General features: G+C 37.7%; 2 protein-coding genes across 4 annotated transcripts in view; both read right to left on the reverse strand.

Annotated features, from left to right (window-relative positions):
* The window catches only part of LOC106052525 (uncharacterized), a 57,329-nt gene extending 53,388 nt beyond the window's left edge, over positions 1 to 3,941 (reverse strand). For all 3 annotated transcript variants that reach the window (XM_056041490.1, XM_056041487.1, XM_056041489.1), the window contains exon 1: positions 3,740 to 3,941. The gene's annotated coding sequence lies outside the window, so the exon portion shown is untranslated. The remainder of the gene's footprint in view (positions 1 to 3,739) is intronic.
* Positions 3,942 to 12,697: 8,756 nt separating this feature from the next.
* Positions 12,698 to 22,746, reverse strand: LOC129928431 (uncharacterized). Its single transcript, XM_056042800.1, has 3 exons — positions 22,674 to 22,746; positions 20,267 to 20,387; positions 12,698 to 17,901 (listed from the first exon to the last, which is right to left on the reverse strand). Exons 2-3 carry the CDS (start codon positions 20,352 to 20,354, stop codon positions 16,985 to 16,987), a joined length of 1,005 nt encoding a protein of 334 aa, XP_055898775.1. The 5' UTR covers positions 20,355 to 20,387; positions 22,674 to 22,746; the 3' UTR covers positions 12,698 to 16,984.

Below are 22,746 nucleotides of genomic sequence, written 5' to 3' on the forward strand. Positions count from 1 at the left end.
ACCCCCACAAACACACACACACATTCAGTAATCCCTAAAAACAACTTTTCACATTATATAATACCGGCTTAAGTCATGTGTACTGAGAGAAGAGACTACAGACGAGAGATTTATTAGGCATATAAAAGAATATTCGTATTTGATTAGAGTAGCGGTTCTCAACCTTTTATGCTCGGCGACCCCTTTTTACGATCCCCCACTCTGCCGCGACCCTCCCCCCCCCCCACACACACAGCAATAGAAGAATAGACAAAAACAACCCATTTTTTTCGATGGTCTTAGGTGACCCCTGGCAAATCGTCAATCGACCCCAAAGGGGGTCGCGACCCATAGGTTGAGAACCCCTGGATTAGAGAAACACCATTAGTAAAATCACTCAACTCAAGAAAATCTTCAGGACAGAAGACTAAAAAGTCAAGTAGCAATAAAACATAAAACACTGAACCATAATCTTCAAATACATAAAAACTCAACGTAATAAAATCTCTTATTCGATATGCTGGGGCTAATTCTCATAAGTGCTCTTTTTCCCCTTAGAGTAATAGAAGCATGAAACAGGCCGCCTGAATATTGAAAAACCTCTTCAGTTGGTCTTTAAAAGTCTGTAATTGACGATTGGCTGACACACGAATACGCGTAGGACCTAATTATCTTTTGGAAGGAACTTATGTAGTTAATAACAAGATAAAACTAGATATATAAGCCTAGCGTTAAAAAAATATATAATAAAATTAAAAGACACCTTTTTCTCATAACCAGTACAAGGTCATTGCACATAATTGTTATTGTTTTATACTGATTCATGTGTTGTCATCGACAATGGATAATTGTGCAAAGTTTCAGCCTGGTCCGAGAATGGGAAATGGGAGAAATAACGTGTACAAGATTTGTACCAGAGAGACAGGGAGTCGATATAAGTTTTGTAAAATAAAATTTTTAGTAACAAAAATGTAAAATGACTATTGATGAAATATAATGTAATAGTCTTCGAGTCCGAAGATCGGTGAGGAATGCAGTATTTCCTGTGGCTGCGCAGTCCCAGCTGTGACCTACATATTTTGCCACACCCAGGGCAAGCATAACCATTGTTTCGCCGTCTGCGTTTGTCCTCGGCAGCAGATTTTCATTTGGTCTCAAATGTGTATCCCGCGGCCTTCGTGAGTGACCTCCAGCTGTCTCGTTCTGAGGCCGCATGCAACCAGGTGCTCTCTTCTATGTCAGCCAAGGAAAGTTGACGCCTAAGCTGGTCTTTGAAGCGTTTCCGTGGGGCGCCTCTGTTACGTCGACCATCTTCGTGAGTGACCTCCAATTGTCTGGTTCTGAGGCCGCATACAGCCAGGTGCTCTCTTTTTTACGAAATAATGTATATGATAAATATAAAAATGCACTTATACATGTTACCGACCAAAGTGAGAAATGTAGGCATCCTACTGGACTTTCAAAGTGAGGAATAACCTTCAACCGTTTAAAAACAACTAGCGGTTATTTGGGAGATTTGATACGAAGAAGAGTGTCACGCATTTTATTACAATTAGAGCCAAATTCGTTTCGAATTAGTTGGCAACAGTGAAGTTCGATTACCGTCCTTGACATTGACTAGTTTCCCGTGGAAATCTCAAATATATTCTGTTATGCAAGAGTCTACCTACCGCACGTGCTTATTCAAACAAATAGAGTTTCCTCCCCTTGAGAGCACAATTTTTGTTGCCATATATAGAAACACGACAGAACCTTGCAATGATTAAGGGCTATTCCTTAATTCATTTGCTTAGAGTTTCTTGACCATGACTCGTTCTTACGCAGGTAACTATGAACTCAATCTCTGTGTGCATGCAGGGGCGGCGTCAAGGGTTGACAAACAGGAGGTGCAGCCCCATAAGTAAAGCGAGTGTAGTTGTAGGCTTAAACAAGAACCGTTTAATCTTTGTGTGTGTGTGTGTGTGTGTCAGGCAGTAGCGTGGCTAGGGGCGGTGTCATCCGTTGTTACCAGCACCACATTGAAATAAAACTCCTTAGTCTGACTAAAAAATCGTATCACAGAAAGCTCTGTCACTCTCTGATATTGATTTATGTCAAAAACTCATTGCTAGGCGTAGCGAGTATGTTACATACATTCTCTTTACTTTTCAGACGCTTGTTCAAAAATGAAGATGATAATGCCCTAGTAATATGTCCTATGTCCTTGACGTATGTCCTAATCCTATGTTTTATGCCCTAGTCTTATGCCTTATGTCCTATCTCTTATGTCATAGTCCTATGTCCTATTCAAAAGTAAAGTAGCAATCATACATAAAACACTGAACCATAATCTTCAAATACAAAAACAGAATTTAATAAAATACTCTGAAAGACACAAAGATAAAGGCACATTCCTCGTCCCGTATGCTAGGACAAATTTGTACAAATACTCCTTCTTCCCTAGTACTATTAGAGCATGGAATGGGTTGCCTGAGCTAGCCAGGAAAACCAGTGACTTAGCAGAATTTAAGTCATTGGTTAATATGCATGACTAAATGCATGACGCGTAGGACGTAATCATCTTCTTTTTTGAAGTAACGTCTGTATTATATAAGATAGGGTTATATAAGATAAGATTCCTATGCACTAGTCCTTTCTTACATTATAAAATACAGACGTTACTTCAAAAAAGATGATGATTACGTCCTAAACGTCATGTTCTAGTCCTATGTCCTAATCCTTTGCCCGGTCCTATGCCCTAGTCCTATGCCGTAGTTATATGTCCTAATCTGAACCTATAGGACCACAGGGGATGATTCTGGTAGAGGTTCGAGCCCATAGTTCCAAGAAACTGTTATCCAAAGAAATGAGCTAATTCTATTTGAACAGCTATGTAAATGAGATCAGGTCTCCACAGCGTTAGTACAAACGTTGTTGGCTGTGTCGTCTGCTACCCAATGATTTAGTGACTCCCGACTTATTACTCTAACTTGGTTAGAATTGACGGCGTCGTATTTATATAGTTGAGTTTCTAATTTTTTCCAGGGGCATATCCATGAATAAGTGTGTGTGTATGTGTGTGTTAGTATGTCTGTGAAAAAGAGAGAGAGAGAGAGAGAGCGAGAGAGAGAGAGAGAGAGCGAAAACGAGAGAGAGCGAAAGACGAGAGAGAGAGAGAGAGAGAGAGAGGAGACAGATTGATAGATAGATAGAAATGTAGACAAATAGACAAGGCAGACAGAAGATTAGATTAGATTAGATTAGATTAGATGACAGACAGACAGACAGACAGACCGACAGACAGACAGACAGACAGACTGATAGATAGATAGATAGATAGATAGATAGATAGATAGATAGAAATGTAGACAAATAGACAGACAAGGCAGACAGAAGATTAGATTAGATTAGATGATAGACAGACAGACAGACAGGCAGACAGACAGATAGATAGATAGACAGACAGATAGATAGATAGATAGATAGATAGATAGATAGATAGATAGATAGATAGACAGATAGATGGACAGACAGATAGACAGAGAGATAGAGAGAGGAGAGAGATTGATAGATAGAAATGTAGACAGATATACAAGCCAGACAGAAGAGAGAGAGAGAGAAAGTTATATTGCACCAAAAAGGCTTCTAAATCTATCTTCTAAATGCCTATTTATAATAATTTATTGAGAAAAATATGCTGTCTTAAATGCTGAGAGAATTGAAAAATGTCGTGTTGATTTGCTTTGTCAGTGTTGACATTAATAGGAAACGATTACTGTACCTTTTGATATTAAACTCAATCTAGATTTATATGTGCTTGAATAAATTTCCGTTAAGCAAACAGGTGTGTGTTATCCAACCACCAAAGCAATGAATGACTACCCAGCACACAGCCTTGAATGCCAATACGTCACTTCAGAGGGTATTTATAACTGTTGACATCAACAGAAACCTCGCGTCTTACACGCAGATCCTGGTTTGTGATGCCTAAGTGGAAAACCGGAAATATTGTTTGTAAATCAAGGTCTCTATATATTTACTCTATAGACTTTGGGCCAATGACATTTTCAGCCTTCGACAGAAAAGAATGAGCTGTGACGTGTTCGGCTTGTATAGCTTTCCCTGTTTACTAAATATAGCCTAAATATAGCCTCCATCCGATAGGCTTCGTTAATAATGTGTGTCGCATGTTGCGTGTTACATGTGTGTGTGTGTGTGTAACCTGGGAGTGTGATTGGGTAAGAGTAAGCCCTTACTTATTCACCTTGGAATTCCAGTAGGGTTACGAAGAAATTTGCAGGAAACACTGGCATACATAGCTTGGGTGGGGGGTGGAGGAGGGGGGACAATTTGAAACCCCCCCCCCTTTGAGAGGGACCCAAATGAGCGTTTTTACATTAAAAATTAAATAGTACGCTAAATGCAAGAGCCCCCAAAGAGGTCAAGCCCCTGGACCCCTAATGATGGAAAATTCCTAGCTACGCCCCTGCATTCATAAGAGAATGTTTTTTTTGTTTTTTTTTAAATTCTAAGTTCAATTCAATGGTCTCAATCGTAACGGGTTCTACCTTGCCCACATCCACCCGAGACCAATGGTCATAGTAGGCCTGACCACAGGTTGCCACGTCACAGTTCATTTGTCAGTTCGTGTAAGACTCACGGCAGGGTTACATATATGCATGTTTTTAGTATTTTTCTTTACAGTCGGTTACCCCTGTTTTGAGTCTTTGAATTCTCCAACTGTGCAGTGTTCTGAACATGGCAATCGTTACCTGTTCTTTCCTGTCTGTCAGAGCATTGTTTGATAGCTACTGTGACATAAGTAAAGTAAGACCTTGTGGTATATAGGGCAGATGATGTAAAGGTCATCTGTTTCTGTGGCCCACGGTTAACGAGGGTGTCATGTGGCCAGCACAACGACCAACCGCCTTTACTTTTCCCTAACTAATGTCAGGTACCCATTAGAGCTGGGTGGACTCATAGGCGCCCGAAGATCCCGAAATTTAAAATCCCAGTCTTCACCAGGATTCGAACCCCGGTGCCCGGTTCGGAAGCCAAGTGCTTTACCGCTCAGCCACCCCCTACAGTGACATGTCGAGATTCACTTGGAATTCTTGGTTCTCGCGTTTCACGTGGAAAGCGAAAATCTCGCTCAAGCCTCGTTTTGAGATCTGACCACATGGTCAGACATCAGTTTTTAATTTAGTTCTAGGAGTGTAAGGACAGGACGCTCCATATTGTTTAGTGAATTTGTTGGATGTAGATCTAATATCTTACAAGTGATTCTGATTGATCCTCATCATTTATGCCTATGAGGGTGAATTGTGTATTTTGTTTTATATCAATAAATTTATTGTCTGCTGATAAGTGGGTTACTTAACTCTTTCTCTCCGTAATTATTTTCCACGTTCCGATAGAATTCTTCATTTTCCCATTAGTATTTTGTTTTTACCTTGATATGATTAAGCTTGAATAACTTTCTAATTCATTATCAGAAAATGTTTTATTTGGTATAGAATTAAAGGGGAATGCATGCTCTTTTTATCTAACACAAAGTAAAGTTTATACAATCAAACATTAATTCAATTTAATGAGGTCAAATCAACGATGGTATCGTCAATTAGGAGAGAAAGAGTTAATATTTCTAATATCTGTTGTGCTGCTCTAGTTATAGTAGACTTCCGCGACAGTAGAAGTGAAACCATTCAAATTGAAGTGAGACATGTTTAGTTAGTACACAGCAGACACGTTAATTAACACCAGAAGAGGTGTTACACCAACTGCCACCATTCATCCGATTTATTCAGGTTCTAAACTTGACCAACCAGAGGAGCCACAGTGGTCAGTCCGACTATGATGATTGGTCTCTTTCCATACCCCGCCGTCCTTTGGCAGGTTTGGCCGAGACCTTTCATTACAGAAGGTCTCAACACTGACCTGCAACGTCACAACCTGTGGGCAAGCGTGGTCGAGAGGCTAAGTGCGCTTGAACTTGGCTTGTCTTGGCTACCTATGAAGGGGGCTCGAGGTTCGACACGCGACTCGGGCAGAGTTGTGCTTACTGAGCGCCTAAAGGCAGCACGGAAAACCGACTCCTAGATACCCCCTCCCCCCCCCCGCCACTGGTCAACAAATGAGATTGGACCAAAGCGCTCTGAGCATGCTATAAGCATGAAAGTAGCGCTCTATAAAAGCTATGATAATAATAATAATAATTTAGAGAAGTAGCTCTTTGCCGCGTAAATGGTCTGTACGCCGTGGCAACGAGCTTTTGGTCTAAACTGCCCACAGGTTGTGACGTTGCAGGTCAATGTTTAGGCCTTCTGTAACGATTGGTCTCGGCTAGGCCGCTAGGATTTACTTAGCTCTAAATCTGAAGGAACATGTAAAACACACAAGATAATTCTAAGATGTGTATTTGCTAAAAGAATGCAGCACAAGCACAAGTATCATGTCTGTGCCTTCTGTTCGCTAGTATGCACTGCAAGACAATTTCAAAGTAAAAAACTCTTTTAGATGTAAGTTACATTTCTCAACATCGCAGGGCACACGGAATGAAGGCAAGCCGCCCCACAAAACTAGAAGAACAGGGTGCGAACGATGCTATGTGGCGTCTATTCAAATATCAAATCATAAGGGCCGCGTCCGATTGGAGCGAGCAAACAAATTTTGCCCCATGTCAACCGTAAAAAGTCAATGACTGAAAATCCAGGAGCCGATCTCAATGTTGTTAAGTCAATATGCTTTCTTCGAACTGGGACGATCGTGAAAAGGAGGGGGGTGGGGGAGAGATAGGAGAAAGGGCAACCAATTCGACAATTTTTCTTCATGTAACTTTAGACAATAATCATATTCAAAGGGAAGTAACCCAACCTAAAGATGTCACAAATTATGTTTCAGTTAGCGGCCTTAACAAAGAAAAGGACAATAAAACTCAATGAAGAAATGAGCTATTTTGAGACCGTGGAATATCCACGTGGAAAGTGCAAGGTAAGGCTCGCTACTTAGCGGGCCCTCAGAATTAGTATTATTGTGCTGTTTGTTCGTCAATTTTAAATTTCGCCCCATAAAAATAAAAAGAATGTTATTTTATTTTTTATATCGCCCCTGTATTGTGATAGGCCTTGCCCTTGTTGTTGTTAAAGGCTGTCTGACTTCGACAGATTACTCTTGATACAGTGGCGTAGCTAGGGTGGGGGGAGGAGGGGGGGAAATTCGTAAATTCCCCCGGGCTCCCACATGAGGGGACACCCAAATGAGTGTTTTTTACATTAAATATTACGCAAAATGCTGGGGGCCCAATGAGGTCAAGCCCCCCCCCGGGGTCCCAAATGATGGAAAATTCCTAACTGCGCCCCTGTCTGGATATGTCTAGGTTTCTAGTACGTGTGTATTCGATGTAGGCCTACTTAACTAACAAGTAACAAGACCTACACATGTAACAAGTAACAAGACCTACACATGTAACAAGTAACAAGACCTACACATGTAACAAGTAACAAGACCTACACATGTAACAAGTAACAAGACCTACACATGTAACAAGTAATAAGACCTACACATGTAACAAGTAACAAGACCTACACATGTAACAAGTAACAAGACCTACACATGTAACAAGTAACAAGACCTACACATGTAACAAGTATAACAAGTAACAAGACCTACACATGTAACAAGTATAACAAGTAACAAGACCTACACATGTAACAAGTAACAAGACCTACACATGTAACAAGTATAACAAGTAACAAGACCTACACATGTAACAAGTAACAAGACCTACACATGTAACAAGTATAACAAGTAACAAGACCTACACATGTAACAAGTATAACAAGTAACAAGACCTACACATGTAACAAGTAACAAGACCTACACATGTAACAAGTATAACAAGTAACAAGACCTACACATGAAACAAGTAACAAGACCTACACATGTAACAAGTAACAAGACCTACACATGTAACAAGTAACAAGACCTACACATGTAACAAGTATAACAAGTAACAAGACCTACACATGTAACAAGTAACAAGACCTACACATGTAACAAATAACAAGACCTACACATGTGTGGTGGGTTCGACACAGAATTATAACAACCAAAATGACGAAGCAAGTCAGGAGGCTTATTTCAAGTTTAATGTACACAAAAAACCTGCCAAAGGCAAACATACAACATGATTACTAAAGAGCATAAAATAAACATAATTATATGGTCTAAATGAACAGACCAATTTGTAAAAAAAAATGCAAACACAACATCAGGTATAAATACTAGATCAAGCAAAAACAAAAAAGAAAATCTTATAGTGTGAACCAATCATCTCTTTTATGAACATAAGAGAGATATGGAACACCACCAAACATTAATAAAATAAATGACAAAGTAATTAATAAAAAATAAATCAAATAGTTCTATAGAAAACTAACATACATTGAAGAGCTTCGCTCTTACCTTTTCTTACAAAAACTATGACAATTAAATAGAACAAAGGTAGTCCGACAATGAGGACAAAACCTGGGTAGTAATATGATATATATAAAAAATAAACAAGAATATGTGATGTACAAGAAACAGTAAAAATGTGTTTACCTGCAGCCTTGGTCAAAACAATGAACTTAGGACAAACACAGCAGGATCAGACAAGGTGGTATTGGAGTAGGTGTGTAGCAGCAAGTTTCAATCGAGGATGCCAGCAGGAAAAGGAATTCAAATCTCAGCTACCGGGGCAGAGGTCAACTTGACCCTTTGCTGACCGGTGCTTGGTCAAGTTGAGCCGACCCGTATATTATGTCCTCCCCACTACACATGTAACAAGTATAACAAGTAACAAGACCTACACATGTAACAAGTATGACAAGTAACAAGACTTACACATGTAACAAGTAACAAGACCTACACATGTAACAAGTAACAAGACCTACACATGTAACAAGTAACAAGACCTACACATGTAACAAGTAACAAGACCTACACATGTAACAAGTAACAAGACCTACACATGTAACAAGTAACAAGACCTACACATGTAACAAGTAACAAGACCTACACATGTAACAAGTAACAAGACCTACACATGTAACAAGTAACAAGACCTACACATGTAACAAGTAACAAGACCTACACATGTAACAAGTAACAAGACCTACACATGTAACAAGTAACAAGACCTACACATGTAACAAGTAACAAGACCTACACATGTAACAAGTAACAAGACCTACACATGTAACAAGTAACAAGACCTACACATGTAACAAGTAACAAGACCTACACATGTAACAAGTAACAAGACCTACACATGTAACAAGTAACAAGACCTACACATGTAACAAGTAAAAATAGATTAAGTCCAAACCGTTATTCAAATTACAGATGATGTTCAATATTGAAATGGCCACAGTTGAGTTTCTGTCTATCACATCACATTATCCCCTGAAGTCCTAGCACCAACTGACTTTATTTATATAAGTAATCTAGAACCCAACTAAGTCATGACGTCACTATAGTCGCGTTCAAAGTCCGTCACCTATGGTGCGTCTCTACTCAGACTAATAATAGGCCTACTAAGTGTCCTCACAATATGACTTGCTTTAGATGTTCAACAAATACTTACGGTCTTCTGGAAAAGTAACATTTTAATATTAATTAGGTAAGAAAGCTTAATATTATATTAACTCACTCCGTCGGTCTGTCTGGTACAAATTTTGTACACGCTATTTTTTCCGCTAACCATTCTCAGATCAAGTTGAAACTTCGCACACAATTAATTATTCCTAACAAAACACGAATCAATTTAAAAAAAAACTATTAACCAATTATTTAATTAATTAGTGCTAGTTAATCAATTTTGTTTGATACATATAAAAGGAAATACATATTACAGCATTGAGATATTTGACTGTAAATGTACAGTTCTTTCGCTTATATAATCTTTTTAAAAAAATGTATTTTATTTATTTTTTAAGTATTTAGTTAATGTTTAAACAAGTACTATGTCTGTTTGTTTTAAATGTTTCGGATGTTCCTTCAGAGTTGGAAGATAATTTACTTCCTAGTCCAAACCTCCCGCAGGACGACGGGGGATGGGAGCGGGCAGGGTTTGAACCCGAGACCATCGATAAATCCGAACGACAGTCCAGCGCGCAAACCGCACGACCAGGCAGCCATCCAAGTAATACTTATGTATTGATAGGAATTTGTTCCCTTTAAAACAAAGTCACCCGTGGAATAATAATAATAAGGATTGTCTTCGAGTCCGAAGATGAATGAGGAATGCAGTATTTCCCCGTGGCTACGGACATTCGTGGAATACTTAGTGAGCCATTCCGTTCCTTTCTCCATCTACGAGTATTACGTATGTTCTATGTTCAGCTTTAGTTTTACGTGTCAATTTTCTCCTTGCTGTAACAGATGCGTTATTGCTTCTAAAACAGTGGTTCCCAAACCTTTTTTTCTTAACGGAACTATTCGCACATTTCGAGTATTTAGTGGAACATTTTGCTTATTTTTTTTTTACAGAGATCAATTCACGTGTTGGCCGACTAGTTAATTATTCCAGTAGTTCGTGGAGCATCTATTCAGGCGTAGCGGAACACAGTTTGGGGGGGGGGAACACTGCTCTAACCCATTGATGTCCAAGCTTTGTTGGCCTGTGGGGCAGATTTGTATTTCTGACGTTTGTCAATGGCCGTATCTTCGCGAAAAATCGTCAGTTACCATGGAACCTGTTTTCTGCGCCTTCATTATGCACTATTCACAGACTGCCCCTAGCCTGAGTTGCTGGAGACGCTGTTGCATTAAATTCACGTAGTGGCCTACTAGTTAATTATTCCAGCAGTTCGTAGGGGCACCTATTCAGGTTTCGCGGAACAATAGGGTTCTACGGAACACAGTTTGAGAAACACTGTTTCAAAAAAAACAAACAATCGAAATCAAACACTCCCAGGCGCATGCGTGAAACAGGCTATGATCAAATGATTCATACGCGATCATCAATTGAGGTCAAATAAACCAAAACAAGTTTATGAATAAATCGAAGACACACATTGTTACAATAATTCATCGTATCATTACAATACCCCTAATCAAGTCAGAACTTCACGGAGGAAGCTGGGCGGATGAAACAAGGGTGGAACCTGGACACGGATCTCAAAAACAGCTCTAACAATTTTCATAGAAATTAAATTATTGTTACATTACTTAGAAAAAAAAATACTAGCTTGACCGTTCTAATGTCTCAAGGTAAAAAACAACAACAACAGTTTAAGTTTGTTTAGACTACTTATCTTATCTTATCTTATCTTATATAATACAGACGCTACTTCAAAAAAAGAAGATGATTACGTCCTACCCGTCATGCATCTAGTCATGCATGTTAACCAGTGACTTAAATTCTTCCAAGTCACTGGTTTTCCTAGGCCTAGGTTTAGATCCAACATCGGTTTTACTTCCAAATTTTCACTTATAGGCCTATCACTGGAATATTATAAAGTGTAATGGATCTATTGGCCTATATTCGATTAACCAGGATTTTTTTTCTCAATGTAAAAAATGTTCCATTTTTCGCGCGTCATGTTCACATTGTCTATCTTTTTAAAGCTTCTCTAAAGGGGAATAACTCCGTCATTTCAACTATATCTACCAATAATGTACAAGTTATTTCCCTTATTTAATATCAAGCAAAATAATTAATTGAGCATTTTTGTTTATTGATTCATGTTTTGTTAGGTATAATAACGTATACACACTTATTACTAGACAGACAACACAATTTGTTCATTAATAAGAGGAAATTTGAAAAAAAAAAATACATGCCTATATAAAAGAGTTATATACGTGTGTTACATTCATTGTCGGGTCTTTGACTTGGACGCTCAGGTTCTAGGCAAGGTTTCCAACCTGTTGGTCGCGGCCCGTTTGGTGGTCGAATGACTATTTATCAGGGTTCGCCTAAGACCATCAGAAATTTTCGGTCAATTTTTCATCGGAGTTTTTCGTTTGTTTGTTTCTTACGTATTTTTTTTTTTTTTTTTTTTTGCTGAACGCATAAAGCCGGAGGGAACTGGGATGTCCACACTTTGGCCAGACTTAAATCTTAATCAAAACTTAGCGGCCGTTGAAGCTTCTTATTATGTGGCTCTGAGAATCGACAAAGCTAGGAAATCTCGTATCATTGCCGAGGAGTTATTTTTTTGCCATTTGTCGAAGATTTGTCTAGGTTTTGATTGGAGCCAAACTCGTGACTTAATTGAGTGAAATGTCCTTATCTAATGACACTGTTTACACGAGAATAGTTGAGTTGTATTGATCAGGTGGCTTAGATATTAAGCCCGGCGAAACTGCTCTTACTAACAGGTGAAGGGGTGAAGGCGGATACCTGGCGCCACAAAACCGGGAGCTTCGGGCAGATGGAGCTCGTCAGTCTAGTAAGGCAGTTCATCTAGGAGAGGGGTACTCTGACTTCAAACACCCGCTGCCTTGCGGTACTGAGGCTTCAGGAGACAACCTCGAGGAGAAATCAGGAGTGAAGCCCCATTAGGCGTTGGGAGTATCAGCTATGAAATTCCCTCCGGCAGCTTTTGCAACTGAGTTGGTGCCAAATGTAACGCGATGCGTTCCTTTGGATCACATCAGCAAGGTCGAGAGAGGGAACATGACGCATGGGCCACCCATGACCTCTTTATCCAAGGCCCAGGAATGCGCCCCGGAGAGGAAACTCTGGTGCTGCTGCAAAGCGGCTAAAACAACACGGGAGATATATTGATCAGGTAATAAAAAAAAACAAAAAACACAAAAGATTTCTTCACCACACTGTTTAACATCCAGCTTGATGAATTCTCAGAGGCTGCAAATTGTTCACAATTACTGGTTTACGTGATTTTCTATTCTTCAAACCTCTTGTACCAATCTGTACAACAGATTACGTATTTGACAAAAATGGTTCATTTTTGGAATAGTATAAGATCTCTTGGAAAAAATATTTGTGCTGTCTGCACTGATGGTGCTCCAGGTATGCTTGCATTTCAATGTTTGGTACAGAATGAGTCACCAAAAGACATCGAAACTTCATGTGTGACTCATCACATATATTATCAACGAAGACACTGACATAATCGTTACATCTTCAGCAATGCAGTTAAACGTTATTTCTTTGACTCGATTCTGATTCTGTTTGCGCCTTCTTCTTCGATTTTCAACTGCATATCTTGGCAAAACAGGTTTCTCCAGTTAGTTAGATATCCAGTTTAAATTCAGAAGTAGACTTAATGCAGAAGATGAGATTTTTTGTGTTCTTACAAAGTCTGTTCCGAGAATTCCTGATCCGATGAAACAGAAACAAGCTCAAACTTTGAATTGACGTTGGAGTGTGTTGATATGGTGCGCAAAGGTGCACGCGTTCAATATAATAAAGTATCATTCTCCGCCATGACACTAATGGTTGTTGTTTGTTTATTGCTGACTGTGAACCTAGATCTTAATTAACATGGTGGCAGCGGTGTATTGATGATCAGAGGTAGCTAGTGTCATTGGCCTTGCTTTTCTTCTATGGCGCTTTTCTTCTGCCAGTGTTGTTATCTTTTCCTCAGCAACCTGTGCGCCAGTTTTCACAACGCGACGCCATGATGCTCTGTCATGTGCTTCTGTCTCCCAGGTGCCTGGGTCTTACTACTTTTGAACGCCTTCAGAGAAGCTTTGAGGGTATCCCTGTAGCGCTTTCTTTGACCACCTTGCGAGCGCTTTCCTTCGCTTAGTTGGCCATACAAGAGTCGTATAGGGATGCAGCGGTCTTCCATTCTGCAGACGTGTCCTGCCCATCGCACCTGAAACTGCATCAGGATTGTGTGGATGCTTTGCAGAGACGCTCATCGAAGGGCTTCTGTAACTGGTCTTTATGTAGTTTATTGTAGGCACATTGACTGTACATTTTCTATGCCTAGCCCTACTTTTCAAATTGTCACTTAACTATGCAACATGAATATACTCAACATGCAATAGAAAAGTAATAGAAGTAAATGAATGACATATTAGTAATCAAGATAAACTTTTTTTTTTTCAATCGAAGCAAACATTTATTTTACACAAACGCAATGTTACTGAGCTCTTGCTATGTTCAGTTTCAAGGGAAATACATCATGAATATCAGAGATTTCGCTTCCCGTTTTATAGCATTAGCAAAATCACATTTACCTAGGCCTATAAACGAGCAAAATGTTACGGTTGGGGGGGGGGGGTTACCGCCTAGTGGGGAATCGTATCAGGGGTTCTCCGAGTTAAAAAGGTTGAGAACCGCTGTAGGACGATGTCCTTTTGTTCACCTGAGTATCAAGCTGGTCTACCTCCACGTTGACAAAACTATCATTTCTAGCTTCACAGCATTGAACATTTCCGACTGTTTACCGGACAAAGACTGGACGCGGAGAAGGAAATTGTTTTCTCCTTTGTCTGATATCGCTAATTGTTTATCTTATCTTATCTTATAAATCACAGCTGACTTTTCTTTAACAAAAATTTCCCTACGCGTGTTCACGTGTTAACAAATTGCTTCGAAGAAGAAATTAATCCATGAATGTATTCATTTATAAAAAAAAAAGCTCCCACAACCTTGTCACAATCCAGGCGCCGTTACTCAAGGGGCCGTTACATAAATGGCCTGCCCTGCACGGTTAGCCTAGTATAGAAAAGGAAAATGGCAGGGGTCCCGGTGCACGCGGTCTCTGGCCGCGAGTCTAACACCACGCCAGACAGAACAGTGTACACTGTTCTCATTCAGGCCGTGAAAGGGAGCTCTTGTTCACTTTTGCTGGCTTAGAGTTCCAAGAGCCGAAGGCTCAACTATACCTGACAGTTTCAAGAGGAAGAAGAATATTCGCCTTATGTTTGTCACTATTTAGTAGGCCTACTGGTACTTAAGCAATGTGCCTACTTTAATATAGCTAAAACATATCACAAAGTAGGACTACATTGTGTTTTGTGTGTATGGGGCGGGGGAGTTAAATTGAACTAAATAAAACAAATATTTCGTGTAAATACGAAGTAAGGAAGAAAAAAGAGCAATTTATTACCAATGTGATATCTATACTACAAACAAGGGCGGTTAATGGCGAAAGCATTCAAGGTATAAAGCAGTGATGCCCTAACTAAGGCCCGCAGGTCAAATCCGGTCTTCTTGACTTCTGCACACAGTGCTTAATGAAGCAGGAGAGATTACATTTTTACACATCTTAAATCAACTCAGTCTGTATGTTTATTAAAAAGTTTCTAGACGCTATTTCTCCCACATCCAATCTCGGATCAAGCTGAAATTTTGCTCAATTATTTCTTTTAACTGAAACACAAGAATCAATTATTTTTTTTAATCAACTAGTTAATTAAATATTGGTAATAATTTATTTTGTTTGGTGTCTCAAACAAGGGAAAGAAATTGTACTTGACTGAAGTGGTGGTATACTCTAAATTAGTACCCTTTATAGATTGCCGTCTGAGGCTTAGTGAACACAAACGTGGAATAGAAAAAATAGCTAACTCTACAATCTTCCTTGTTCACAGACTCTTCGCTAGCAGAGTGGTTACCGTGTTGGCTTGAGAAGCCTGAGAAGGCTTTAGCTCTCAAGTTCGAAAAAAAAAACATAAAAAAAGCGATCACCCAGATACCCCATCCTTTCTCCTCCTACCCCTTTCCACCAGGTCCAGACAAGTGATAGTATTATAGTGTATTGAGAAACCTAAAAGCATGAAATTGCGCTAAACAAAAAAACAATTCGTACACAAATATTTCTAAGCGCACAGTTGTTATTGTTAGTCTAGAATCATAAACTTTGCTAAGTCTTTTGTTTTCCTGGCTGATTCAGGCAACCCATTCCATTCTCTAATGACACTAGGGAAGAACGAGCACTTGTACGAATGTGTTCTAGCGTAACGAATAAAAAATATGCCTCTGAGTACATTAGGTTTTGTTTTGCTATTTATAAATTATGGTTTACTATTTTATCAATAAAAATTAAATGAAATATATGATAGAAAACATATAAATTCATGTCTGAGGCAGCCCCAAGAAAATCTTGTACTCGAACAAATGTACAGAAAACTAGAAGCAATGATGCTGTAGATCGAAAGACTAGTTTAGGTCAAGAACGAGTTCCTATAAAACTCTTTCTCAAAAAAACATTCGAATTTTGTGACCAAAAAAAAAAAAAGTTAAAATACCAAAAGAGGCAAAAACTTTTCTTAATGATTTTGTTAAAACAGTAATGATCTCTAAAAATTAAAAATCTCTATATATAATTCTCTTCTTCGCTCAAGAGTTTGGACGAGAAGAAGAAGTAAAGGAAATTTCACTTTTATTTCTGCGGATAGAGTTATCCCATGAACTTTACGATTCCAAAATTACAAGGAAAATGCCGTTTTTTTTTTTTTATCGCGCGTAGGATTGGCATTTCCCTTATTGAATGACACCCCAAAATGACAATTTTTGTCTATATATTTCAGGAGATTCGTATGAGTTTTCTAAAGATTTTAATAATTTCCGGATATTTCCAAGACTTTTCGTATATTTTGCAATTTCAGGAGATTTTCAGGAGCTCCTGGTAAATTGACAGGAGGCCGCGGGAAATCTGTTATAACTTATACAATAGTTTAATTTAATAATTTATACACCTAGAATTAGCGCGGTTACTATGAAAGTGCGGGGCCCAATGCGGTCATCCAAGGCCGGCCTTGTAAAATAGCGGCGTATGCTACGCCGCCGGTCGACCAGGTTTAAATATAATAGGAAACGGTTGTTGGGGAAGTTATTTTGACGAAAGAAGTTTCTCATGCAATCACTTCTAAAGCACAACGAACAGAAGATGAGTTTCAGTTTCCTTTACCATTTTAAAATTGTTAACATTTAAAACTACAAATCACATACTTAACTCTTTCTCTCCGTAATTATTTACCACATTCTGGTGAAATCAACGATGGTATCGTCAGTTAGGAGAGAAGGAGTTAACAAAGATCTTTAGATTTACATAATCACTCAAATAGGAGTAAAGTAGCCACAAGAGCTGAAATTTAATGGTCCATCTTTTCCAGTATGTACATTGGCATCCCAGGCTTTATTAAAGCCAATAAGGTTGACAAGAGCGCCACTGCTGCCAGGGCATGTATCTGTGGTGTATGTAAATTTTTTGAAATATCCTTCCGCTTGAAACTTGTCTACCCACTTTCCCAAACTGATATGTTTAGCACAGCCGTGTGGGTGAGATACTATGATGGCTAACTGACAAGCATTTCTAATTCTCTTGTATTTTGAATAGACGGCGTCCCAAAGTTTCAGATATCTCTTAAACATTCCTTGCAATTTTGCTCCGAGATCTTTGTCACAGGTCACACAGCAAAGTCTGCAAATGTCTTTTTCGATGTCAACGCTGGCTTCGAGACGGACATCGCTCAGAGTGACCTTAGCGCTTGACCTGGTGTCGAAGAACAGTGTAAGTTTAGTGTGGCTGGCTTCGAGCTCATCAAAAACCACATGCGATGCCGTGTCTACCTCGAGTTCCCACCTGGATTGGCTGGGTAGGTCGGAGCTTTGACAGTTAGAGCACCAGCAAGGTTCGTGGTAATGGTGGACTGCGACCACAGTCCCAGAGGCTTTCCGGTAACGTTTCACTTTCCTGTCATCGTGCATGCTGTAGTGCAGCTTTGAGTCTGCCCTCAACGTTGGCCTGTTCGGACTCGTAAAAGCAACAGCGACGAGCACTGTCAGGCTGGAAACAGTTTTGACGTATTCATAAACATCCTGGTTTTGGTGACTCTGGGGTAACATTTTTATGGTAAATTGGTCAACGGGTATAAAGTTAAAATGTTGAGGATTCTTTTTACAGTTATTCCAGCCGTCGATTAGGTTCGCTTCTTCATCATCTACACCTTCCAATGTCTCAATTTCTTGTTCACCTGTTCAGTAGAGTAATTTTAAATCTAATTAAATCAGTTATCAATTAAACATATAGCATAACCTGGCGCACATCTCTCTCTCTCTCTCTTGGTCTTCTGATTTCTCTTTCTTTTCCCCCTTTTTTTTTTCTATTACAATCTCTACTCTTTCTATCTCTACTCTTTTTATATCTACTTTTTCTATTTCTACTCTTTCTATTTCTACTCTTTCTATCTCTACATTTTCTATCTCTACTCTTTCTATCTCTACTCTTTCTATCTCTACTCTTTTTATTTCTACTCTTTCTATCTCTACTCTTTCTATCTCTACTCTTTCTATCTCTACTCTTTTTATTTCTACTCTTTCTATTTCTACTCTTTCTATTTCTACTTTTTCTATCTCTACTCTTTCTATCTCTACTCTTTTTATTTCTACTCTTTCTATCTCTACTCTTTTTATTTCTACTCTTTTTATTTCTACTCTTTTTATTTCTACTCTTTTTATTTCTACTCTTTCTATTTCTACTCTTTTTATATCTACTCTTTTTATATCTACTCTTTTTATATCTACTCTTTTTATTTCTACTCTTTCTAGTTCTACTCTTTTTATTTCTACTCTTTTTATTTCTACTCTTTTCTTTTTATTTCTACTCTTTTTATTTCTACTCTTTTTATATCTGCTCTTTTTATTTCTACTCTTTTTATTTCTACTCTTTTTATTTCTACTCTTTCTAGTTCTACTCTTTTTATTTCTACTCTTTTTATTTCTACTCTTTTTATATCTACTCTTTCTATTTCTACTCTTTTTATTTCTACTCTTTCTATTTCTACTCTTTTTATTTCTACTCTTTCTAGTTCTACTCTTTTTATATCTACTTTTTTTATATCTACTCTTTTTATATCTACTCTTTTTATATCTACTCTTTTTATATCTACTCTTTTTATTTCTACTCTTTCTAGTTCTACTCTTTCTATTTCTACTCTTTTTATATCTACTCTTTTTATATCTACTCTTTTTATTTCTACTCTTTTTATATCTACTCTTTCTATTTCTACTCTTTTTATTTCTACTCTTTTTATTTCTACTCTTTTTATTTCTACTCTTTTTATTTCTACTCTTTTTATTTCTACTCTTTCTAGTTCTACTCTTTTTATTTCTACTCTTTTTATTTCTACTCTTTCTAGTTCTACTCTTTTTATTTCTACTCTTTTTATATCTACTCTTTCTAATTCTACTCTTTCTATTTCTACTCTTTCTATTTCTACTCTTTTTATATCTACTCTTTTTATTTCTACTCTTTTTATTTCTACTCTTTTTATTTCTACTCTTTCTAGTTCTACTCTTACTATTTCTACTCTTTTTATTTCTACTCTTTTTATATCTACTCTTTTTATATCTACTCTTTTTATATCTACTCTTTTATATCTACTCTTTCTATTTCTACTCTTTTTATTTCTACTCTTTTTATTTCTACTCTTTTTATTTCTACTCTTTTTATATCTACTCTTTTTATTTCTACTCTTTTTATTTCTACTCTTTTTATTTCTACTCTTTTTATTTCTACTCTTTTTATTTCTACTCTTTCTATCTCTACTCTTTTTATATCTACTCTTTTTATTTCTACTCTTTTTATTTCTACTCTTTTTATTTCTACTCTTTTTATTTCTACTCTTTCTAGTTCTACTCTTTTTATTTCTACTCTTTTTATTTCTACTCTTTTTATATCTACTCTTTCTATTTCTACTCTTTTTATTTCTACTCTTTCTATTTCTACTCTTTTTATTTCTACTCTTTCTAGTTCTACTCTTTTTATTTCTACTCTTTTTATATCTACTCTTTTTATATCTACTCTTTTTATATCTACTCTTTTTATTTCTACTCTTTCTAGTTCTACTCTTACTATTTCTACTCTTTCTATTTCTACTCTTTTTATATCTTCTCTTTTTATTTCTACTCTTTTTATATCTACTCTTTCTATTTCTACTCTTTTTATTTCTACTCTTTTTATTTCTACTCTTTTTATATCTACTCTTTTTATTTCTACTCTTTTTATTTCTACTCTTTTTATTTCTACTCTTTTTATTTCTACTCTTTTTATATCTACTCTTTTTATTTCTACTCTTTCTAGTTCTACTCTTTTTATTTCTACTCTTTCTAGTTCTACTCTTACTATTTCTACTCTTTCTATCTCGATCCCATTTTCTCTCGCCAGTTCTCTCTTTTTTTTTTTTTTGGCAAGGGATGTCACTGCATGTTAGTGTGTGGAGTTCAAACCCGGGACCATCGTGACTACTCACCGTGTGGCATTTAAAGAAAAAAAAAAAGTAAAAACTCAAATATGAAAGACAAAGTATTGAATAAATAAACAGTCTACCAAATACGGACCTTCAGTCTTATCAATCGTTGTTGTAGGTTGGCTCAAGCTATTTTCAGCGCTAACGAAGTCTGCTGCTTTCTCTAAAGAATGCTGCATTCTTTTGCAGACGACAATTATTCTCCAGTTTCCCTGAATTTACAAAAGCAGAAATGGAAAGGAAAAAAAACACGAAAATAGTTAAAAACATCAACTTAATTAATGTTAACGAAACGACCAAAAACATCTAAGTTTTTATTTAAATGAAATCAAGAACTAATTGTATTCCACGTCTGGGAAATAGATCCGTTGCCCCGAGGATCTCTAATGCTAATACAGCAGTGAATTTTGAGAGACTGTTTGTGAAAGGTTGTACATGTTTTGGGTGTTCCTAAATTTTGTGACAATAATTACAGCTTTGAACAAACTTCTCGTAGATGGCAGCGGGCAGAGTTCGAAACCGGAACCGCAGAGACCATTGAACGACAGTCCAAAGCGCATACCACACGACCAGGCAGCCATCCAGTAGGTATATATGTAAAATATATCTTCAATGTAAATTTTTATTGATATATGTAAAATAGAGTATTGCTGTTGTTGTTTTTTTTTATCAAGGCTTAAATTATATCTATATTTTTAATACAAATCTTATATCAACCTACGACACCTTTACAGTCAGTCTAGTTGCTGCATTAAAACAGAAGAGGGAACAACAGAGTTTTTTACAATCGAGACAGGTGTGAGACAGGGGTGCATCTTATCTCCCTTCCTTTTCCTCCTAGCCATCGACTACATAATGAGGAGAGCAATGAACCAGACTGCCTTTGGTATTCCATGGCATGAACAACTCCGATTGACGGACTTGGACTTTGCTGATGATGTTGCACTACTCGGGGCTACAAATAAATGCATTCAAGAAATGACGGAGAGCCTAGACAGAGAGGCACCCAAAATTGGCCTCCGCATAAACTTGGATAAGACTAAAATTATGCGAGTGGGATATAAGGCAAAGGGTGTCCCCGTCAGACTTGGCGAGTCAAAGCTTGAAGAGCTGGACAAGTTCACGTACCTTGGCAGCATCATAACAAATGATGGAGATGCTTACCATGATGTAGCGTACGAATAGGAAAGGCAGGGAGCATCTTCCAAAGGCTGCAGCCTATTTGGACTAGCCAAGCCATTGGACTCGAGACAAAAATACACCTTCTCAACACAATCGTCATTCCAACTGCTACATATGCACGTGGAAGTCATCTGTCAAAATTGAGAAAAGACTAAATGTGGCTCAACAGAGATGGCTGAGACGGATTTTGGGAGTCAGTTACACAGACCGGATCTCAAACAAGGAAATCCTATGCCGAACTGGAAGTCGAACACTTAGTGAGGTTGTGAGTGAGCGTCGCATGAGGTTTGCGGGACATGTTCTACGTCAAAATGAATTACGCACACCAAGAGTTGCGATAACATGGAAGCCAAAACGAGGAAATCGCAAACAGGGACGTCCTCGTATTACCTGGCGACACACCTTCATGGAGGACCTCAGAACAGTGGACACCAGGTGGGAGGAGGCTTCAGATATTGCCAGTGACAGATCATTATGGAGACAGCTTGCCGCCCAATGCGCCGAACGGCGCGGGAGGACCTAAGTCTAAATCTAAGTAATATCAACCATGGAACTATACACTGTCTGTCTGGTAAAAAGTTTCTTTGAGAAATTGGGATCAATATATAAACTTTGTACGTTTTGCTCAGAGAAATAACATACATGAAGCAACCCAGTTCTCACCATATGAACTAATTCATGGCAGAAAACCAAAAGAGATGAGATACAAATATTTAAATAAATGTTGATGTCTGAAAAGTTAAAAAATGATGAGGAGGAAGTAGTACTTGATTTGAAACAAATATGGAAAGAGGCATATGATAATAATAAGAAATATAAACAAATAGCATATGAGAGTATTAATGAGAACAGAAAGTTGAGAACATTACAGGTAGAGGATAAAGTATTATTATTGGTGGTTGATTTGAAACATAAATTAGGAAAACAATGGAAATGTCCTTTTGTAGTTACAGAATAAAACAAATGATGTAAATTATAGGATAAACATGAATGGTAAGAGAAGAAATTCAAAACCAGAACTTAGACATAGAAGATGAAAATGAAAATCAAATAGATGAGTGTTTATTTGTAGCAATACAATCTTGTTTTATGAGTCTTCTTTTTGAAACCTGCATCGCATTCAAGCCCCTCTAGACCGAATTTGATATACATTTAAATAAATATTTAACATTGCCACCTAATGTTCATTTTTGCACACCTACTAAAAAAAAAACAACATAATTAACCTACCTGAATCTAAGAATGTAGATTGAACAACATAAAAACAAAAAAAAATAAATTAAAAAAAAAGAAATGTGCAAGAAACATCTACCTACTCTAGACTAGAATACTTTTGATCTGTGCATCAACTTATGGAATGATGAATGCAGAGCCTTTCCTGCGTTTTCC

The sequence above is a fragment of the Biomphalaria glabrata genome, chromosome 9 (genome assembly GCF_947242115.1).
Source record: "Biomphalaria glabrata chromosome 9, xgBioGlab47.1, whole genome shotgun sequence".
Taxonomy (NCBI): Eukaryota; Metazoa; Mollusca; class Gastropoda; family Planorbidae; genus Biomphalaria; species Biomphalaria glabrata.

Excerpts from the sequence above, each read along its gene's own strand:
- LOC129928431 (XM_056042800.1), bottom strand. The coding sequence starts at position 20,354 with ATGCAGCATTCTTTAGAGAAAGCAGCAGACTTCGTTAGCGCTGAAAAT. Across the intron at positions 17,902-20,266 it reads AACGATTGATAAGACTGAAG|GTGAACAAGAAATTGAGACA; the intron begins GTCCGTATTTGG and ends TCTACTGAACAG.